Source organism: Prinia subflava, chromosome 1 (genome assembly GCF_021018805.1).
Source record: "Prinia subflava isolate CZ2003 ecotype Zambia chromosome 1, Cam_Psub_1.2, whole genome shotgun sequence".
In the NCBI taxonomy this organism is placed as follows: Eukaryota; Metazoa; Chordata; class Aves; order Passeriformes; family Cisticolidae; genus Prinia; species Prinia subflava.
In genome coordinates, this window is record NC_086247.1 from 88,467,319 (window position 1) to 88,483,542 (window position 16,224).

Sequence of the window (16,224 nt, forward strand, 5' to 3'; positions counted from 1 at the left end):
AATTGTGACCACAGAAGGAAAGCTTTTGAAAACCACAGAGTTCCTTTAACCTGCTGTGGTGATCAAGATGGCAGCCTCTACTTTTCCACACACAGAAAGAAGTTCTGATCAAAAACATTTTTCAACACTTGTGGGCCTTATCTCCAAAGATTTGACAAATCTGAATATTTTTTTGATTCTGTGGGCATTGTAGCCCATATATCAATACTCCTTCTCATTGGTCTCATCAACTCAGAGAGTGGGGACATTTACATGAAATTAACTGGACTTGCTCTGACGGCATCGATCAGTCCACTCAGCTGTCTGAGAAGTGGCACCAAGTAAGCTCTAAGATCTGATATGAGAAGACAAAAGCACAGCAGTGATACTTTTTTGTATCACTAAATGCTGAAAAAAACTTGGCCATTTCCTAGACAAATCAGCAATAGAGAACGGGTAATAAGAAAATTGTCTTGGAACTTGTTCTCACAACTAGTAAGTTGTACAGAAGTTCCTTTACACGCCCAATAAAAAGGGAAAAAAAAGGAGGGCAACAGATGCAGAACTAAAAATTCAAGTTCTGTAAAAGCAGGGGAAAGATTACCTGATGCTAGATAGGAAAAAAAAATATAGAAGTTAGCTGCACTTCATAAAATGAAGCTGCACTTCATAAAAAGAAGCTACCAGCTTCTTCGAATAAGACTAATACTGGAAGTGTCTGTTGCTCTCCTTTGGTCCAGTTAAATTAACCACATGATAGGTGCAGTGGTGCCCTCCTCAAAATCCAAAAGCACCTGTGGTCTCTGTGCAGCAGCTCCATTCTCCTGAGCTCCCTGTGCCGTGGCAGCCCTACTTCAAGAGTGCTTCTCTACAACTAATGGTTGACTGGAAAGACTCGGTTCAGCTTTTGTGTCAAGCCTTGCTAGCAATACTGGGATGTCTGGAAGTTGAAGCCAGGGCCAGGCCCCCACTGTGTTAATGCTCTGTACAAGCAAACAAAAAACCCCCACATTTGTTCTCAAGAAGCTTAAATTCCTCTTAACCTTGGGCTCATGAGTGCAGTAGAAAGCATCTCGTGTAAAATCACTGAAAAGCGGAAGTTTTACAGTCTTCTGTTAAACAAAGCACTATCTCAGTTGTCAGCAGGTCAGAGCAAAAGAGAGCCTGACCCTAATGATTGCTGCCTGGGGATTTTAGCTGGAACATACTGCAGGAAAAGGCTCAGCAGACTCTGCTGATGCCCTGTGTCAGAAACTGTCTAAAAGAAACAGAACTGAAATGGATACCTTCTAGATCAAATGCAGATTACAGTGCCCGTGTCCCAACTCTCTGCACTGGTTGAGACAAAAGTAAAGCTTTCAAGCTCTCTCTAGGTAGTCAGCCTGGTATTTGAAACTTCTGTCTGAGGCTTCCTTTAATGCCATTTAAAGTCCATTAGATAAAAGCTGGAAAGGTGCAATTTGTATTCTCTGCATGCCTTAGATTTTTCTTTCTTTTGCACCTAGGATGCATGGCCCAGTAAGCAAAAGATGCTGCTCTGAAAACTGTCAGCTGTTCTATTTGCAGAACCCAACCTAAAAAAAGATAGGACTCTGTAAACAATGTTTCTTCTCAGATGCTGAAGGAACTACAGGCTGAATTCAGCTGCATAAGTGAGGTCTGTTACAGAACTGTCAAAGGTGTCTACTCTCTCCTTAGCCTATTCCAATTGATGGCGAACACGTCTGCAACCGGATGAAGATGCATGAAAACACTTTGAAGATCACGATCTTTTCTGGCTGCCCTTCTCTGCAGTGAAGGCAACTGACAGAATTCTGTAATTCATAGTCTGGAGGATGAAGAGGGTGTTTGTTGATGAGGCTAAGAGGGAGAAGAGGGAAAAGGCAGGAGTTAAAGAGAGTAGTGAAAACATCTACCACTTCTGTTAGAGTAAACACATGCAGTGACGTGGGTAACGGGAGTGTGTGAGGTGCCCACAGCCATGGCAGCAAAGGCAGGAGTAATAAATTACATGCTGCGAGATTAAACACAATGGTCTCTTTAAGGGCCGAGCGCGGCGGTGCCAAGCTCCCAGCACAGGGCTGCCGCCTTGACTCCTCTCAGGCAGCTCCACAATGAATGAACGCCCGAGGAAAAGGTTCAACCAACCATGAGCTCACAGAATTTCTGCTGCATCCCTCAGAGGTGCAGCATGAGGATACTGATCTCTGCTCTGTGCTTGGCTGCTGAGGCGTATTGTTTTGTTCGGCTGTGTCTTGTTTTGCGATATTGCTTCCTGTGCGTAGAGCTCATGTGCAAACAGGACTGGGAAAATTGCCTCTGTTCTTCACTGAAAGAGGGTGGGACCCCCTTTTTCTATTATTGGACAAACTGTTTCTTAAAATGAGAAACAGCTTCTCTCCTATGTTTAGCTCGCTTGGGAGTAGGAAGAGAGGAACAAAGGAAGGAAAGGTGGGGACGATGTCTGTGAACAAACCAGTAGCTTAATTTTGGTTGGATCGCTTTTAGTTATCCATCTCATAATATTTTTGACACAGATTCCCTTCTTTTAGATTTCTTAAAAATGAATGACTGCTATTCCAAAGTAAGCTTAAGCATTTACATACCCTTGCAGGGCTGCATTAGGCCCATCACTAATGCTCTGCCTGTGAGATAAAAGTATCATTCTGAAAACTCTGTAAAATTGAGTTTTATTCTGAGATGCACAGTTTGCCTACCAGCAGGACTGGTAGAAGAGAGGAAAATTTCAGCTCTATTATGTTTTCTGACTGAAGGGTTTCAGTACAAGAGTCATTGGACAGTTTAACTCAGGTTCTTTTCAGCTCCCATCTCCTTTTCTATTTCTCACTGCCACTGCCCCTGGAATAAAGCATTCATTGTGCTGTGTTGGCAAGGAAAGCAACTCGAGGCACAGTAGGTAACAGGTCTATCTATAACAAGTAACCTATCACAAAGGCTACTTAATAGAAGTTGACAGAGGTCACTGAATAGGACAGTTTTGAAAAATGTCTTTTGCTAGTCTGCTCAAACCTGGAAGAAGGCAGTGTGAACAGCCAAGGCAGTACCTGATACACACAAAGCTGCACTGGCGTGTTCTTAGACAGGTCCCTGTGGGCAGTGACATGGGGAGTAGACTATGAAATGGCACCACTTGACCATAACAGCCCCCATCCATGTGCACACCTGGAAACACTCATTGCCAGCAACAAGCTGCGTGCAGGCTTTTGCTCTTAATCTCAAGATGATGCCTACAGCTATGCAGAGGAGGCAGGAAGTGCTACCACAGCACGCATCAAAGAGCCTCTGCACTAGCAGGGTGTCGCAGCTTCTGCAGCTTCAGCAGGGGAAATCAAGCATCATGAGCATCCAGGTCAGCCTGTGTCTGGCTCTGGGAACTCTGAGCTCCCTTGGCTCTCAGCTAAAGACAAAATAAGGAGCCCAGTTGCAAATGCTCCCCGTGGTAATGCTCCAGTTCACTCCTCAGGCAAAGCCCATAGTTCTACTTTTCAGGCATTCTCTTGCTTTCTAGCACCAAAACCCACAAGTTTTTGGTTTAGTGAAGATACTTCTCTGGTCAAGCATTGCTCACCCAAACAATTACAAGTCCTGCTGGATGGAAATTAAGGCAGTTCTCCACACTCAGATTTGGAAAACTGGCTTCACAGCTAATGAGACAGCTATGAGCCAACAGCCTCAGCAGATCCCTAAGGAGGACAGGTCTTCATCCACCCTAAGTATCCTTACTCTCTGCTCCCGTGCATCTCTGGAACAGAGGCTGTCAGTCCTGCCAAAGTAGACCAAGCTGCCTGGAGGTTGAAATGTGGAAAACCTTCCTTCTGCAGGGCAGAGAGACAAGTGCCTTATTTCAGTGTTCCACCAACCTGTCCCAGCCCCTCTGTCTGCCTGAGAGGCCTGACTTTCAGAGTTTGCCCTGGCTGGGACTTTTCTTTTTGCTAGTGAGACAAGTTACACAGAAAGTTAAGGAGGAAAAATGGGAATGTTCCCTTTCTCACAGGACCACACTTGGGTAAGCCAAAGTAGGCACTATGGCTGTCATGCTCTGGAATATCCACTGCCAGTTTTTGCAGACACAGTACTCCACCAAGCAGGGTGGGCAAGCAGCGAGCAGATGAGCTAGGGCTCAGGCACTTCACACTCCTGTCCAGGATGCTGATATGGTCTATTGCTTCACTCAAAACTGGGACTCAAATGTGACTAATATATGAGAGACTGAAAGTGCTCTGGTCTGAGAACCTTTTCTGTTGCGCCACAACTGCTCCATTTTAAGTAAATTAGAGATATTTGTGTATTCCCGCCCTTTTTTTTTTTTTTTTTTTTTTTTTTTTTTTTTTTTTTTTTTTTTTGGTAGTTGGCAAAGTAGTTTGCAAAATTGAGGCATAGCAGTGAACCTGCAGCTTGGGAGGGAATCCAAATGCATGTCTATGAAAGAAGGAATAAGGATTCTAGAAAAAGTGGGGGGAAGTAAAAAAGGAAAAAAGTGAAAATGAAGGTTAGAACAAAGATCCTAACTGGTGCTCTGGCCTGTGTGAATAAAATACTTCACTATTCTGCATGGAGTGCATCAGCTTATTGCCATGCATGTTTCACAATGGAAAAGTGAGTTGAAAAGAAGGATTTCTGGCTCCATATCTGTTGAGAGCAACAAAATGACAATTCTACATTGGCAAGAAGGAAAAAGAAACCAACAGGCTGTCTTTGCTTGCTCAGATGATATTCTTTGTCTGTTGATGGAGTTTTGATTTCATGGCTTGCCCAGTTTTATTTCAGTTAGAGGGAGTGAGAGGCATTACAAAGGTAATCACAGAACCGTGATACCCTCGATGTTAAATAAGATGTTTCTGATGCCGCGAGGGCTGTACCGTATCCCAAACACCGCGTGAATGGCACGGAGCAGGGGGGTTGGCAGGAGCGGGGCCGCTCCCTCTCCCTGCGCAGCAGCGCCGTGTGCGGCGGGGTCACCGCTCCCTGGGAAGGGCACGGGATGCTCCCCGGGAAAGGCACGAGATGCTCCCCGGGAAAGGGGCACGGGATGCTCCCCGGGAAAGGGGCACGGGATGCTCCCCGGGAAAGGGGCACGGGATGCTCCCCGGGAAAGGGGCACGGGATGCTCCCCGGGAAAGGGGCACGGGATGCTCCCCGGGAAAGGGGCACGGGATGCTCCCCGGGAAAGGGGCACGGGATGCTCCCCGGGAAAGGGGCACGGGATGCTCCCCGGGAAAGGGGCACGGGATGCTCCCCGGGAAAGGGGCACGGGATGCTCCCCGGGAAAGGGGCACGGGATGCTCCCCGGGAAAGGGGCACGGGATGCTCCCCGGGAAAGGGGCACGGGATGCTCCCCGGGAAAGGGGCACGGGATGCTCCCCGGGAAAGGGGCACGGGATGCTCCCCGGGAAAGGGGCACGGGATGCTCCCCGGGAAAGGGGCACGGGATGCTCCCCGGGAAAGGGGCACGGGATGCTCCCCGGGAAAGGGGCACGGGATGCTCCCCGGGAAAGGGGCACGGGATGCTCCCCGGGAAAGGGGCACGGGATGCTCCCCGGGAAAGGGGCACGGGATGCTCCCCGGGAAAGGGGCACGGGATGCTCCCCGGGAAAGGGGCACGGGATGCTCCCCGGGAAAGGGCACGGGATGCTCCCCGGGAAAGGGCACGGGATGCTCCCCGGGAAAGGGCCCGGCCGAGGCGATGCTCCTTACCCAGCCCTGGGCAACACCCGGCAGTGGTGCACGGCACTGCTGCGCTGTCGGACCACCCACCCTGCGCTGCTGCCATCACAGGCTGGCGACAGAAAACATCTACAGCGAGGCAGATCCACTGATCACATGGTCCTCTCACTCCTCTGCCCCCTGAGCTTTTACAGCAGTGCCGAAATACCATTTTCTATGCTCTGTCTGGGAATACAAACCACATCCCCTGACTTAACTTCAAGATCTATTAATATTTTGGGAAATTCCACCACACCTAACTCACTAAGCTTTCTGTATATGTTTCACCCTTGTAACCGGTTTCCTTTCCCCCACCCAAGGAAGGGTGTGATCTCGTTCCATGACTTTAAAAGGCCTTTTCAAATCTGCCTGAGGGCTGTGTGCCTTTTGTGACATCAACAGGGAGAGAGAGAAAAAAATCAAGCATGCAAACAATACCCTTAGAGTAAATATGATCTCACTGTGATTAAACCACAGTACATCAGAATCAAAAAGCAGATGTAAAACTTAACCTCTTTCCCTCAGGCAAGCAATTGAAAATTTAATGAAAGGAGATCGGATGTTAAATGCTAAAGAATTGAAGAAGCAGAGCAGAAGAGGAAAAAAAAAAAGTACGGAAAGAAAGAATCCCAAAACGTGTGCTTTGAGTTCTCAGTTTTCATTTTCTGCCATTTGTGAACAGTCTTCTCTCAGACAAAGTTTCCTTAAAAAAAAAAAAAACCTTCCTTCCAAAATTAACCCTTCCTTCTGTGGCTCTGGGGAAACAATTACAGCTTGATTGTCAAGAAACCATAGCTATGTAGGCATAGGACCTCAGTATTGCCACCAGCTTACTTCTTTGATGTCTTCAGCTTTGAAAAGTATGATTTTTTTTTTTTAAGCTAGAACTTAGATGAACTAGGAAATGCTCTTCTTCTCTCAAGTCTCTCAAAAGAATTTCATTAGAAGGGAAAACTATCCTACTCTGTCAATTTAGTGTCACCATCTGGGATACTACACCGCAGGTACAACTTGGGATGCTTGAGAGTCCAGCTAACTAAAGAAAAAGAAGCTCAGGAATTCCTCTTTCCAGGCTCCTTCTAGCCCTCAGCAGGCTGTGGGACAGGTAGCACCTTGCCTGTGAATCAGAATTCCAGGGGAGTCGAGCCTGGCTGGCAGCTGAGGTCCCATCAGAGTAACTTCCATTCTACATGGCAGTGGCCAAAAGCCTCCCAGAACAGCTCAATTTTGGGAAGCTGACATTTTCTGGGTAAGTGTACATCTGGAGATGACGGATGGTGAAGGTGTGAGTAGTTTTAAGCAGTTCTGGTTACTCTGCTCAGTCTCAGGCTGAACCACAAACTTCAGCTGTATTCTTGATCGTGTGAGAGATTGGTTTGGGCAGCTCCTGGGCTGCGAACAAAATAAAGCAGTATAAAAAGAGAGATAGAAAACAAAAGAAGATATCTGCTTGTAAATACACCCTTCCATAGCAGTAAAATTTGGTTTATTACCCTAAGCATTTTAACTGGATGTAAAGTCCACAGGACAAGGGCAGTCATGACCCTACCCACTGCCAGCTGTATGTTAAACAGAGTGCACACTTCTAGTTGTTATGCACTTGACCCTTTGGATCAGAAACTAATCTAGAAAGAGAATTACTGATTTTTTAATGGTCTGTATCTTCCTCTCTCTATCTGCAGCTAAGCAGGTCATTCACTAGAAGAACTGAGATTTACTCCTAGGCTCCTTCAGCATTTTCTAAGATTTGCTGAAATTTTCAACCTTGCTGTTGATGAAGCCTGCTTAAGAAAGGGCTTCTGATGTGCTGACTGCATTCCTATAGAATAAACCCATTCTTATTACCCTTTCTTTTCTGGGCAGGCTGATCCACTCTGACTGTGAAGAAAGTGTTTTCAAAACCAACATAAAAATGGAAAGGGGAGAATTGGCCTCATCCCTATAGAGAAAAAAAAAATATACAATTTTTGTCATGCTTGTGTTTCTAGGAGTGTGAACTATAGCTTTAGCAGCCCTGTTTCACGTCAAACACAAGCTACGTCCAAATCTGCTGTGGAAAAATGAGCTCCTTAAAATTAAGACAGTTTCCACTACTGTAATGTCTAGACCAAAAGGCAAAAGAAAACGGGCACTTGCCAAGAGCAGACTGTGATAATCAGGCAATAATATGCAGAGGCTGCACTCTGAGCTGCTATAAAGTGACCCAGCTTCACTGATGCTGAGAGCTGCAGCCATTTACAGGCAGAAGTACCTCTACATGCAGCTTTATTTAGCAGCAGCCTGACTTAATAAACATTGCTCAATACCTGCCATAAATACTATTTTCATGGTACAGTCCCAGATGAGTGTCTGATCAAGCCTACTGAAGGCTTGGCACAAAGCACCTTTTAGGGCCCAGAGCACTGCTCTAACAGGAGATGTCCACAGCTTTCATGGATGCTCAGAGAGCATCTATTACATGAAGAAGCCCCTTGAAAAGTGACCTGGGCATTTGTGATTCCAAATGTCACTGAAAGTGGGTTCCTACAGAGGCGTGGGGACTTTATTGTCCTAAGAAGTTCAGCTACTTGTCTCCATCAAGTGTGGCCAGAAATGGGAATGGAACAAGATAAGGGTCCTCCACAAGTGTTGCAGCCAAGGTAGAGACTGTGCATACTCTTCTTAAGCACTCATGTTGCTTTAAAAATGGAATTAAACTCTGGACCTTGGGAGTATCTGCTGTTGGTATGAATGGGATCTAAGTACTTAAATGCTGTGACAAGTTAGTCCAAATGAAATAAGCAAGGCAAAAATGACTTCATCTTGGACCTTAAGTGACCTAAGCGTATCTATTGCATGCAGAAGGCATTCCCATGCCCCTAACACCTTTGATAACAGCAATATGACAGGTAGGAAGCTCTGTGCTCCTGCTTTTTACTTTTTTGTATGCACTATATGCACATGGCCTTGCTGCAATTACTCTGGTACTTATAATGGAGCACAGGCAATACACTAATACAAATTTCTCCTCAGATACCACACACAGGAGTTCAGTGATCAGCTATCAGTGCAATTATAGTCTTCTAACCCTGCCTGTTGCTGGGCTTGAGATGGTAAGACTCCAAAGGTGAGTTTGTCTGCAGTCTTAGGAACTGTGCTCCAACACTTTCACAAGTTCACAATAACACTTTGTGAGACTTCTCCGACATCTAGCCTATATTCTGCGAAAAAGCAGAGTTCTGCAGCCTAAGACAATAACCACTGAAATGTGCTTTCATTTTTCCTTTCCAGAAGACGTTTCCATAAAGTCTTACTATTAGACAGTTTTCCTGCTCCCTGATCTGATAGGTCCCCTCAATGAGGTATTTTGATAGTATGGCACTGTTTGGAAGCAGTAGAGTTGAGTCAAGATACCTCAAGGCCAAGTAACAGTCTAATGTGCAACCTGCAACCTCTAGCAGGACCTTAAAAGCAAGAGTAAAACCCCCCAGACAAGTATCTAATGCCTTTTGTACTATCTAGAATCAAACTGAATTGGAACTATCAAAAAAATAAGGAAGGCTGTTCATTTGGTAGTTCTGCCTCCCCATCAAATATTAGGAACTACTGGACAGAGACAGATTGGGCTACCACTTTCTGATTAAATAGATTTACAGCTACATTACTCAGGAGCAGCTGTTAGCCTAAAAAGACAGAAGTTCAGAAATCAGGCAAAAAACCTGCATGCTGTTGGCTGTAATGCTTTGTGATGGCTCTTCTTCTTCCTCTGAAATAAGCCCTGTAACATCCCTAAGCCTCAGCAGCTCCACCTGTAAAACAGAACTAAAAGCACTCTGCTATCCTACCAAGACTTTAGTAGGGCAAGTGGACACAATTGTGGGAGTTTCTCAAGTACCCTGGGGTACTGGGGCACTCACCTCTATTAAATATACAAATATAAATCTACGGGGGAGTTGTGGGAGGGGAAGGAGGGCACACACAGGCTACAGCCAGAACCTGAAAATTGCAGTGACCATCCAAGCTTTGTGAAGGGGACAGTCCTCCTGGCTACATCTCCCTAGTGCTGCTGCTGACTTAGGCCTGGCCCTGCTAGACCTCAGCCATCTCACCCTGTACATGGGCAGGTGAGAGGAAAATCAAGAAACTTTCATTCTAAACTCATGACAGAAAGAGAGACAGCACAAACTTGGACAGGTTTTCCCCTTGTCAGTTTGTTCCTCTCCTACTACACTTTACAAAGCTTTACAGTTGTTATTTACTTCTGAGTTTGATTGCCACCCTGTGATTGCTGAGGTACTGAAAAAAAAAGTGAAACGAAGAGGAGTGAGGAATAAATGAAACAGAGAGGACTTGGTTAATAAAGTACAGACAGTTCTTTTCCTTTTACATGGTCCAACACTCCAAGTCTTTCATTGCCAGGGTTACAAGCAGCTTTTTCACAAGCACTTCTGGTTGGGAATATTGTATTTCTTCCCAGGGACACTATTCTGTTTGTCTTGGCGTGCAGACATTGTAATCAAGTCTATATATTACAGGACTGTGCCTTAGCACAAATGGCAGGCATTTCAGACCCTATTTAGGTTTCTTCCTTGCCCAACAAATTATCTAAAAATAGATAATCAAGACCTCATACTTTACATCTACGTCATTCCTTTTGGCTTAAATGAGGTAAGGAATGCAGGGTTTTTTTCCCTCTCCTCTTTCACTAACTGTTTGGAAGTTTTAGTAAACAGATAGGTCCCCTTTTCTTCCTTCCTTCCCCCTCTTATTTTGTCTTGCATGGGAACAGCCACCAAGCTACAAAAGCCTTGTTATGATAATGTCTTCTCCCTTCTGCCTCTGTTGCACTTTTATTGCCTGAGATAAGAGCGTTGGAATTGGTGGCCGGATATACCCTCTCCCATCCATGTCCTTCCCTCATCATGGTGACCCACTGGTATTTCTGTTGCTAGAGAGTATATCGTAGCTGTAACTGTTCCATCCTTGGAATCATAGCCTGGGTTTGGTTTCAGAAAAGGCTGACCCTACCTCCCAGATTACATTGTACTGGAATGCAGTCCTGTGAGAACCTGATGGGATGCAGTGTTGTTGTACATGGGGATTTAGCACAAAAGCAAGCTGTTGTCATCAAAGAATTGAGGTGTTGCCCTCATACAACTGTACCCCTACAGGAATCAGCTTCTGAAAGTTACACAAGTAGGACTAAGAAATGCTCCAAACCAACGCAAGTATTTCTTATGCTTAACCTTCCCCGTCTTTCCATAGCTCAGTTAAAATAACTTCTGTTTTCTCAGGCATTTAAGTAGTACATGGAGAACAGGACCTGACCTGGGGTTAAATATCTCTTAGCTTTAAACAGCAAAACTTAAGCACTGAATTTCACAGTGTGCAAAAGATAGACAGTGTAGAGACATATGTAAGGTAAAATTCTGAACTTGCCTAAATCCACAGGGATTTTCCCTTTCAGAGGATTCAGACTTGAGTATTAAGATGGAAGAATGCAATGGACAATAAAAGAAGCTTAGATGAAGGAAGAGAGGGAGGGAACCAGTTTTGAAAAGGTTGAATTAAAAATGTGTAGATTACATAGCAGAAAGGATTTCTAGACCAGAAATGACCTTGGGTTTAGTCACACTGAAAACAAAGTCATGAGTGATGGAGAGACATATTCAGGGTCTCACCCATGAATCAGTTCCTGTTCTGTCCTACTGTTAAAACTCCGAATTAAACCATAATCAGCATTTCCATTATTTCTTTAAATGAGGCCTTATGTACTGTCATAATGAAAGTAAGGAATGTCAGGACTCAAGAGCACCAGGAACAGTTAAACAGGGCCAAATCCGCACCTGGATGCTAAGCCTCCTCTGAAGTGATGATATGTCCCCAGGCACGCCATGAGCATTCTCTGTTCCTTTATTTCATGTAAACAATTTAAAAAAAAAAAGTTTTCCTATAGGAAGATAAAAGAGGAGAGAAAATACAGAAAGAACAAAGGCTGAATGTGCAGGTATTTTCCTTGTGTATTACTCTAGAGATAAGAAATAGATCTAAGAATGTTTGCCCCAGTTAAACAGTGTAACTACTTCACATTTCCCAGGGAAAGTAAACACCATAATCCAGCAAGAAGGTTTCTGAGGCCAACCCCTCAAATTTCTCTATTTATTTATTTATTTATAATGGCTTGTTCTTTCTCTGTCTAGAATTACGTAATCACAAACCAAACCGAAAATGCTCATTCCCACAAGAGAGGGCAAAGGAAACAGAGCGGGGAAGACTTCCCACCTTATCCGTCCCTATTTTTGCAGTGCCCCTGGGCTACATACAAGAAATCAGGAAGCTGTATAACTAGGCAGGACCATTATTTTGCTACTGGGATACAGGTGTTGCTTGGCCCTGGGCAGCCTGAAAGCAGTTTGTGAGCTTTGGACTAACAGCGACACTGCTCTTCTACCCCTGAGTGCCTGATGTTTTCTGCTCAGGGTAACAGCTTCTCTAGGCAGGTATAAAGTCTACCTGGACTGATCAGAGATGGAGTAGATAGAAGAGATTAATCTTATCTCAGACTTCAGATCAGTGAGTTGTTTGAGATACGATTGAAAAGAAAATGAAAAAAAAAAAAAAAAAAGACGAGATCCACACCAAAATTATCAAAGCCACGGATTACCTTTGTCAACCCACATCTAACACAATTTCTTTTTCCCTTGTCTTTCCATGAGACGGAGAAACTGATGGTTGCTTTGGAAACTTAACCCTGACCTCTCCCAAAGACTGGCTTGAGAGACTCTGAAAACTTGGTCTGAGCTCAGAGATGTACAGAAGAGCAGAAAAATCCATGCACGTTTACCTGGCTACCATACTTCTCACACACACTGCCACAGCATCAGCACTCTTTCACAGCATGCTGCCTAAGTTTAGTACGGAGACGGACTCCACTTCCAAAGCAACTTAGCCTCCAAGTAAGTATATAGCGTGTGACATTTCCAAAATCATCTTTTTATTGATGCTGAAGTTATTTTTGGCAGAGGAAGGAAAGTTTTTCCTTCCCTCCCCCTTTTTTTCCAATCGCACAAGATTACGGTATGTCTGTACAGTAATCTAATGCCCCGTGGGCAATTCTGTACCTTGCCCAGACGTTTTTGAGTAATATTAGGATTAAAGGCTCCACATTTGCGTCTTTTGAAAAAAAACCCAACAAACCAAGCAATCACCATCCCCTCTGGTAAAAGGTAGCTAAAAGCGATTATTTAATAAGAGGGGATGATAGGAATTAATACGGGGGATAGGCTACCCATTTTTTAAAAATGTTAGTGTTTGTTTTTGCCCTCGCTTGTGATCCATCAAACAGACCGCACCGTGATAAGGGAACATCCACCAGGGGCTGGAAAGGGGGTGAACGAGCTCCCGGGGAGAGTCGGGGGTACCTGTCCCAAGCGCGCCCCGCCGCCTTTCCCGCGATCCCGGGCTCACCCCGTTATCCCCGGCGGCACCAGCGGGAGAAGCGAGGGGAGCTCCTTCTCTCCCCAGCGCCAACACCGACACAGCACCCGCGGGTCCCCGCAGCCCGTCCCCTCCGCTGCCCCCTCGTTCCCGCTCCCCGCGGACACCCTCCCTGCGGCTCTGCGCCCGGACACGGCGCCGGGGAGGGCAGAAGGGAGCCCTGGCCGCCCCGCGGGCGCACGGCTCGCCTTGGGGGGGTGCGGAGGGGAGCCCCGAGCCGTCGCCCCCGCCCGCAGCCCGGGCTGGCGCGGCCGAGCCCCGCCGCGCTCACCTTGTACTTCATGGCTGCGCCTCCGCGCGCCGCCGCATCCCGCACGCTCTGCGCCCCGCCGCGCGCCGCCGGCCAGCAATACGGGCTCATTTGCATAGCGCCGCCCCCGCGCGCGCATAGCGCCGCTTCATTTGCATGGCTCCGCCCTCATTTGCATTGCGCCCGGGCACGAGCCGGCCCCGCCCCCGCCCGCCCCCGCGCGCGGACGGCCGTGGCGCCGCTGGGGGTGGTGCGGGGCGCAGGCGGGCGGGCACGGGGTTCGAGACCAGGCGCGGCGGCTCCGGCCCCTTCCCTCGGCCGGGGAGAGAGAGCCCCGCACAGAGAGGGGTCTGGCGGCCCTGCTCCCCGGGACCCCGCCCGGGCCTTTTCAAAGCTGCTCGCCTCGACTTTTCCCCGGCGGAAAAGGACCTGGGGGCACAGATCGACAACGGCTGAACGGGAGCCGGCGTGTGCCCAGTGGCCAGGAAGGCCAATGGCATCCTGGCCTGGATCAGCGCTAGTGTGGCCAGCAGGAGCAGGGCAGTTATCCCTTGTATGGGGCACTGGTGAGGTCACACCTCAAGTCCTGTGTTCTCTTCTGGGCCTCTCACTGAAAGACCTTGGAGTGCTGGAGCAGGTCCAGAGAAGGGCAGCGGAGCTGGTGATGGGTCTGGAGCACAAGTCCTGTGAAGGGAGACTGAGGGAACTTGGGGGTGTTTAGCCTGGAGGAAAAGAGGCTAATGGGGGACCTTACTGCCCTGTACAACCACCTGCAATGAGGTTGTACCCAGGTGGGGATTGGTCTCTTCTCCCAGGCAGCCAGCAACAGGACAAGAGGACATAGCCTCAAGATGTCCAGGGGATGTTCAGGCTGGATATAAGGAAGAATTTCTTCATGCAAAGGGTGTATAACCCATTGGAATCGGCTGCCCAGGGAGGTAGTGGAGTCACCGACCCTGCGAGTGTTCAAGAAACAGCTGGATGTGGCACTTAGTGCCATGGTCTAGTTGGCGTGCTGGTGTTTGGTCAAGGGCTGGACTCAGTGACCTCAGAGACCCTTCCCAACCTAAGTGATTCTCTGATTCCGTAAATGTTTTCCATCCATCCCTCCCATAGGCATTTTTCTCACGTTCAGCTCTTGGAGGGACTGGACACGGCTTTGTTCCCGTTTTTGCAATTATTTTTGTTCTCATTTGTCCTCAGAAGATGATCTTTTTTAACTACTACTGCTCAAATCAATCTGCCAAGTGTTCGCTTTTGCCTGGCTGCTATTTTAACACTGATTAGACACCAGAGGCCAAGAATGCTTTAATGGCCTGGAGATGTCCATTACAAAGAGTGACCATGGTAAATAAGGATTATTTGGAAGAGAGTAATAATTAACTCTGGTATCTTGGGAGCAAAAAAGAGCAGGGAAAATAGATGTGTGGTGATCCTCCATGCTTTTCAAGTTAGATCTCTTAATTGGGCATGATTAATATGGTGCACATAATAGGAATCTTTGTGTATGGGACATACTCCAGCTTGTTGAGAGGAACAGGAAATAAATTCTCTCCTTTTTGCCCCAGCTGGATCTTGCCCAACATTTTTAGGTCACAGATGGACTCAAGGCTATTTCTAGTGGCCTAAGGAAAAATATTAAAGAATAATCTTGTACTACCAGATTGCAAACATAACTACATTCCATAGTACAATGTTATCCTTAAATTCTCATGTGACTAGTCCTCTAGAGAGGGATCCTATTGCTAAAATGTCTTCTTGACTGATAAAGAATGTCATACTTTTACCTGCAATCTCCTCTGTTCTTCAATTCGAGCATAAAATATGTGGCTGCATGGTACAAACTTACTAAATGGATGCAAAAATGCTTTTCTTTTTCCCAATACTGTCTTCTTGACTGCACATGCCCTAATAGCTCATTAGGGTGTGTGTCCCTGTCAGTACCAAATAAGTCTTGGAAATGAGTGAAAGAGTGAGCTCCTGCTTTCTGCAGTACAGAAGAGCCACTGTGGCTGCGCTGTAACTTTGCTGCTCCAACCCCTTGGAGGGGTTTTTCTCTGGGCCTTTCTTTCCTTTTTTTTTTTTTTTTTTGGTTTTTTTTTGGGTTTTTTTGTTTTTTTTTTTTTTTTTTTTTTTTTGTTTTGTTTTGTTTTGTTTTTTGTTTTTTGTTGTTTTTTGTTTGTTTGTTTTTTGTTTTTTGTTGGGGTTTTTTTTTTTTGGTTTGGTTTGGTTTTTGTTACTGTTGATTCTTCTAATTTCCCAAGAAGAATAATGAAACAGATGATATTTCATATGCACTGGTTTTTGGGCAGCATTGTTTTAAGTGCTGCCTCAAAATAATTTTGGCTAGTTTCAGGAGAATAAAACTCATTTTTATGCTGTGTCCTTAGACACTTTAATTAAGAAAGGAATTCTTCCAGTGATTGTGTATAACCAGCTTACTATTAGAAGGGTGCAAATCTCATTGGACCATTTCTTGGTTGAAGAGTTAAGAATCAAAGAAACACTGGTTTTCTTTTTGCATTTCCCCTTCCTTCAATAAGCTCTGTATAATCTATTCTCGTGGCACCATTGCCGTGAAGATAAATGCATTAAGGATTGTAAAACCACATCAGCAAGAACCAAATAAGTATTGGAGACAAAAATAAGTAACATCATATTTCTGACTTCACCTATATTTAAACTCAGAGAGCATCTGGTTTCCAGTCAACCCACCAATAGACGTACTTTTCTTGTAACTGGTGTTTTTTTCAGAATGCTTTACAATCACGTTATTGAAACCTAAGCACATTTGA

At 45.9% G+C, this 16,224-nt stretch overlaps 1 protein-coding gene across 3 annotated transcripts in view; it reads right to left on the reverse strand.

Annotated features, from left to right (window-relative positions):
* The window catches only part of NEDD9 (neural precursor cell expressed, developmentally down-regulated 9), a 38,781-nt gene extending 25,185 nt beyond the window's left edge, over window positions 1-13,596 (reverse strand). The window contains exons 1-2 of one of the 3 annotated variants that reach the window (XM_063402532.1): window positions 13,451-13,511; window positions 5,755-5,889 (exon numbers count right to left, since the gene is read on the reverse strand). Coding sequence is in view for 1 of the 3 variants with exons in the window: in XM_063402516.1 (XP_063258586.1) it covers window positions 13,451-13,546 (96 nt within the window). In the remaining 2 variants the exon portion in view is untranslated. Of the gene's footprint in view, window positions 1-5,694; window positions 5,890-13,450 lie in introns of all 3 variants that reach the window. The other 2 variants (XM_063402524.1, XM_063402516.1) reach the window with 2 other exon arrangements.
* Window positions 13,597-16,224: the final 2,628 nt, after the last annotated feature.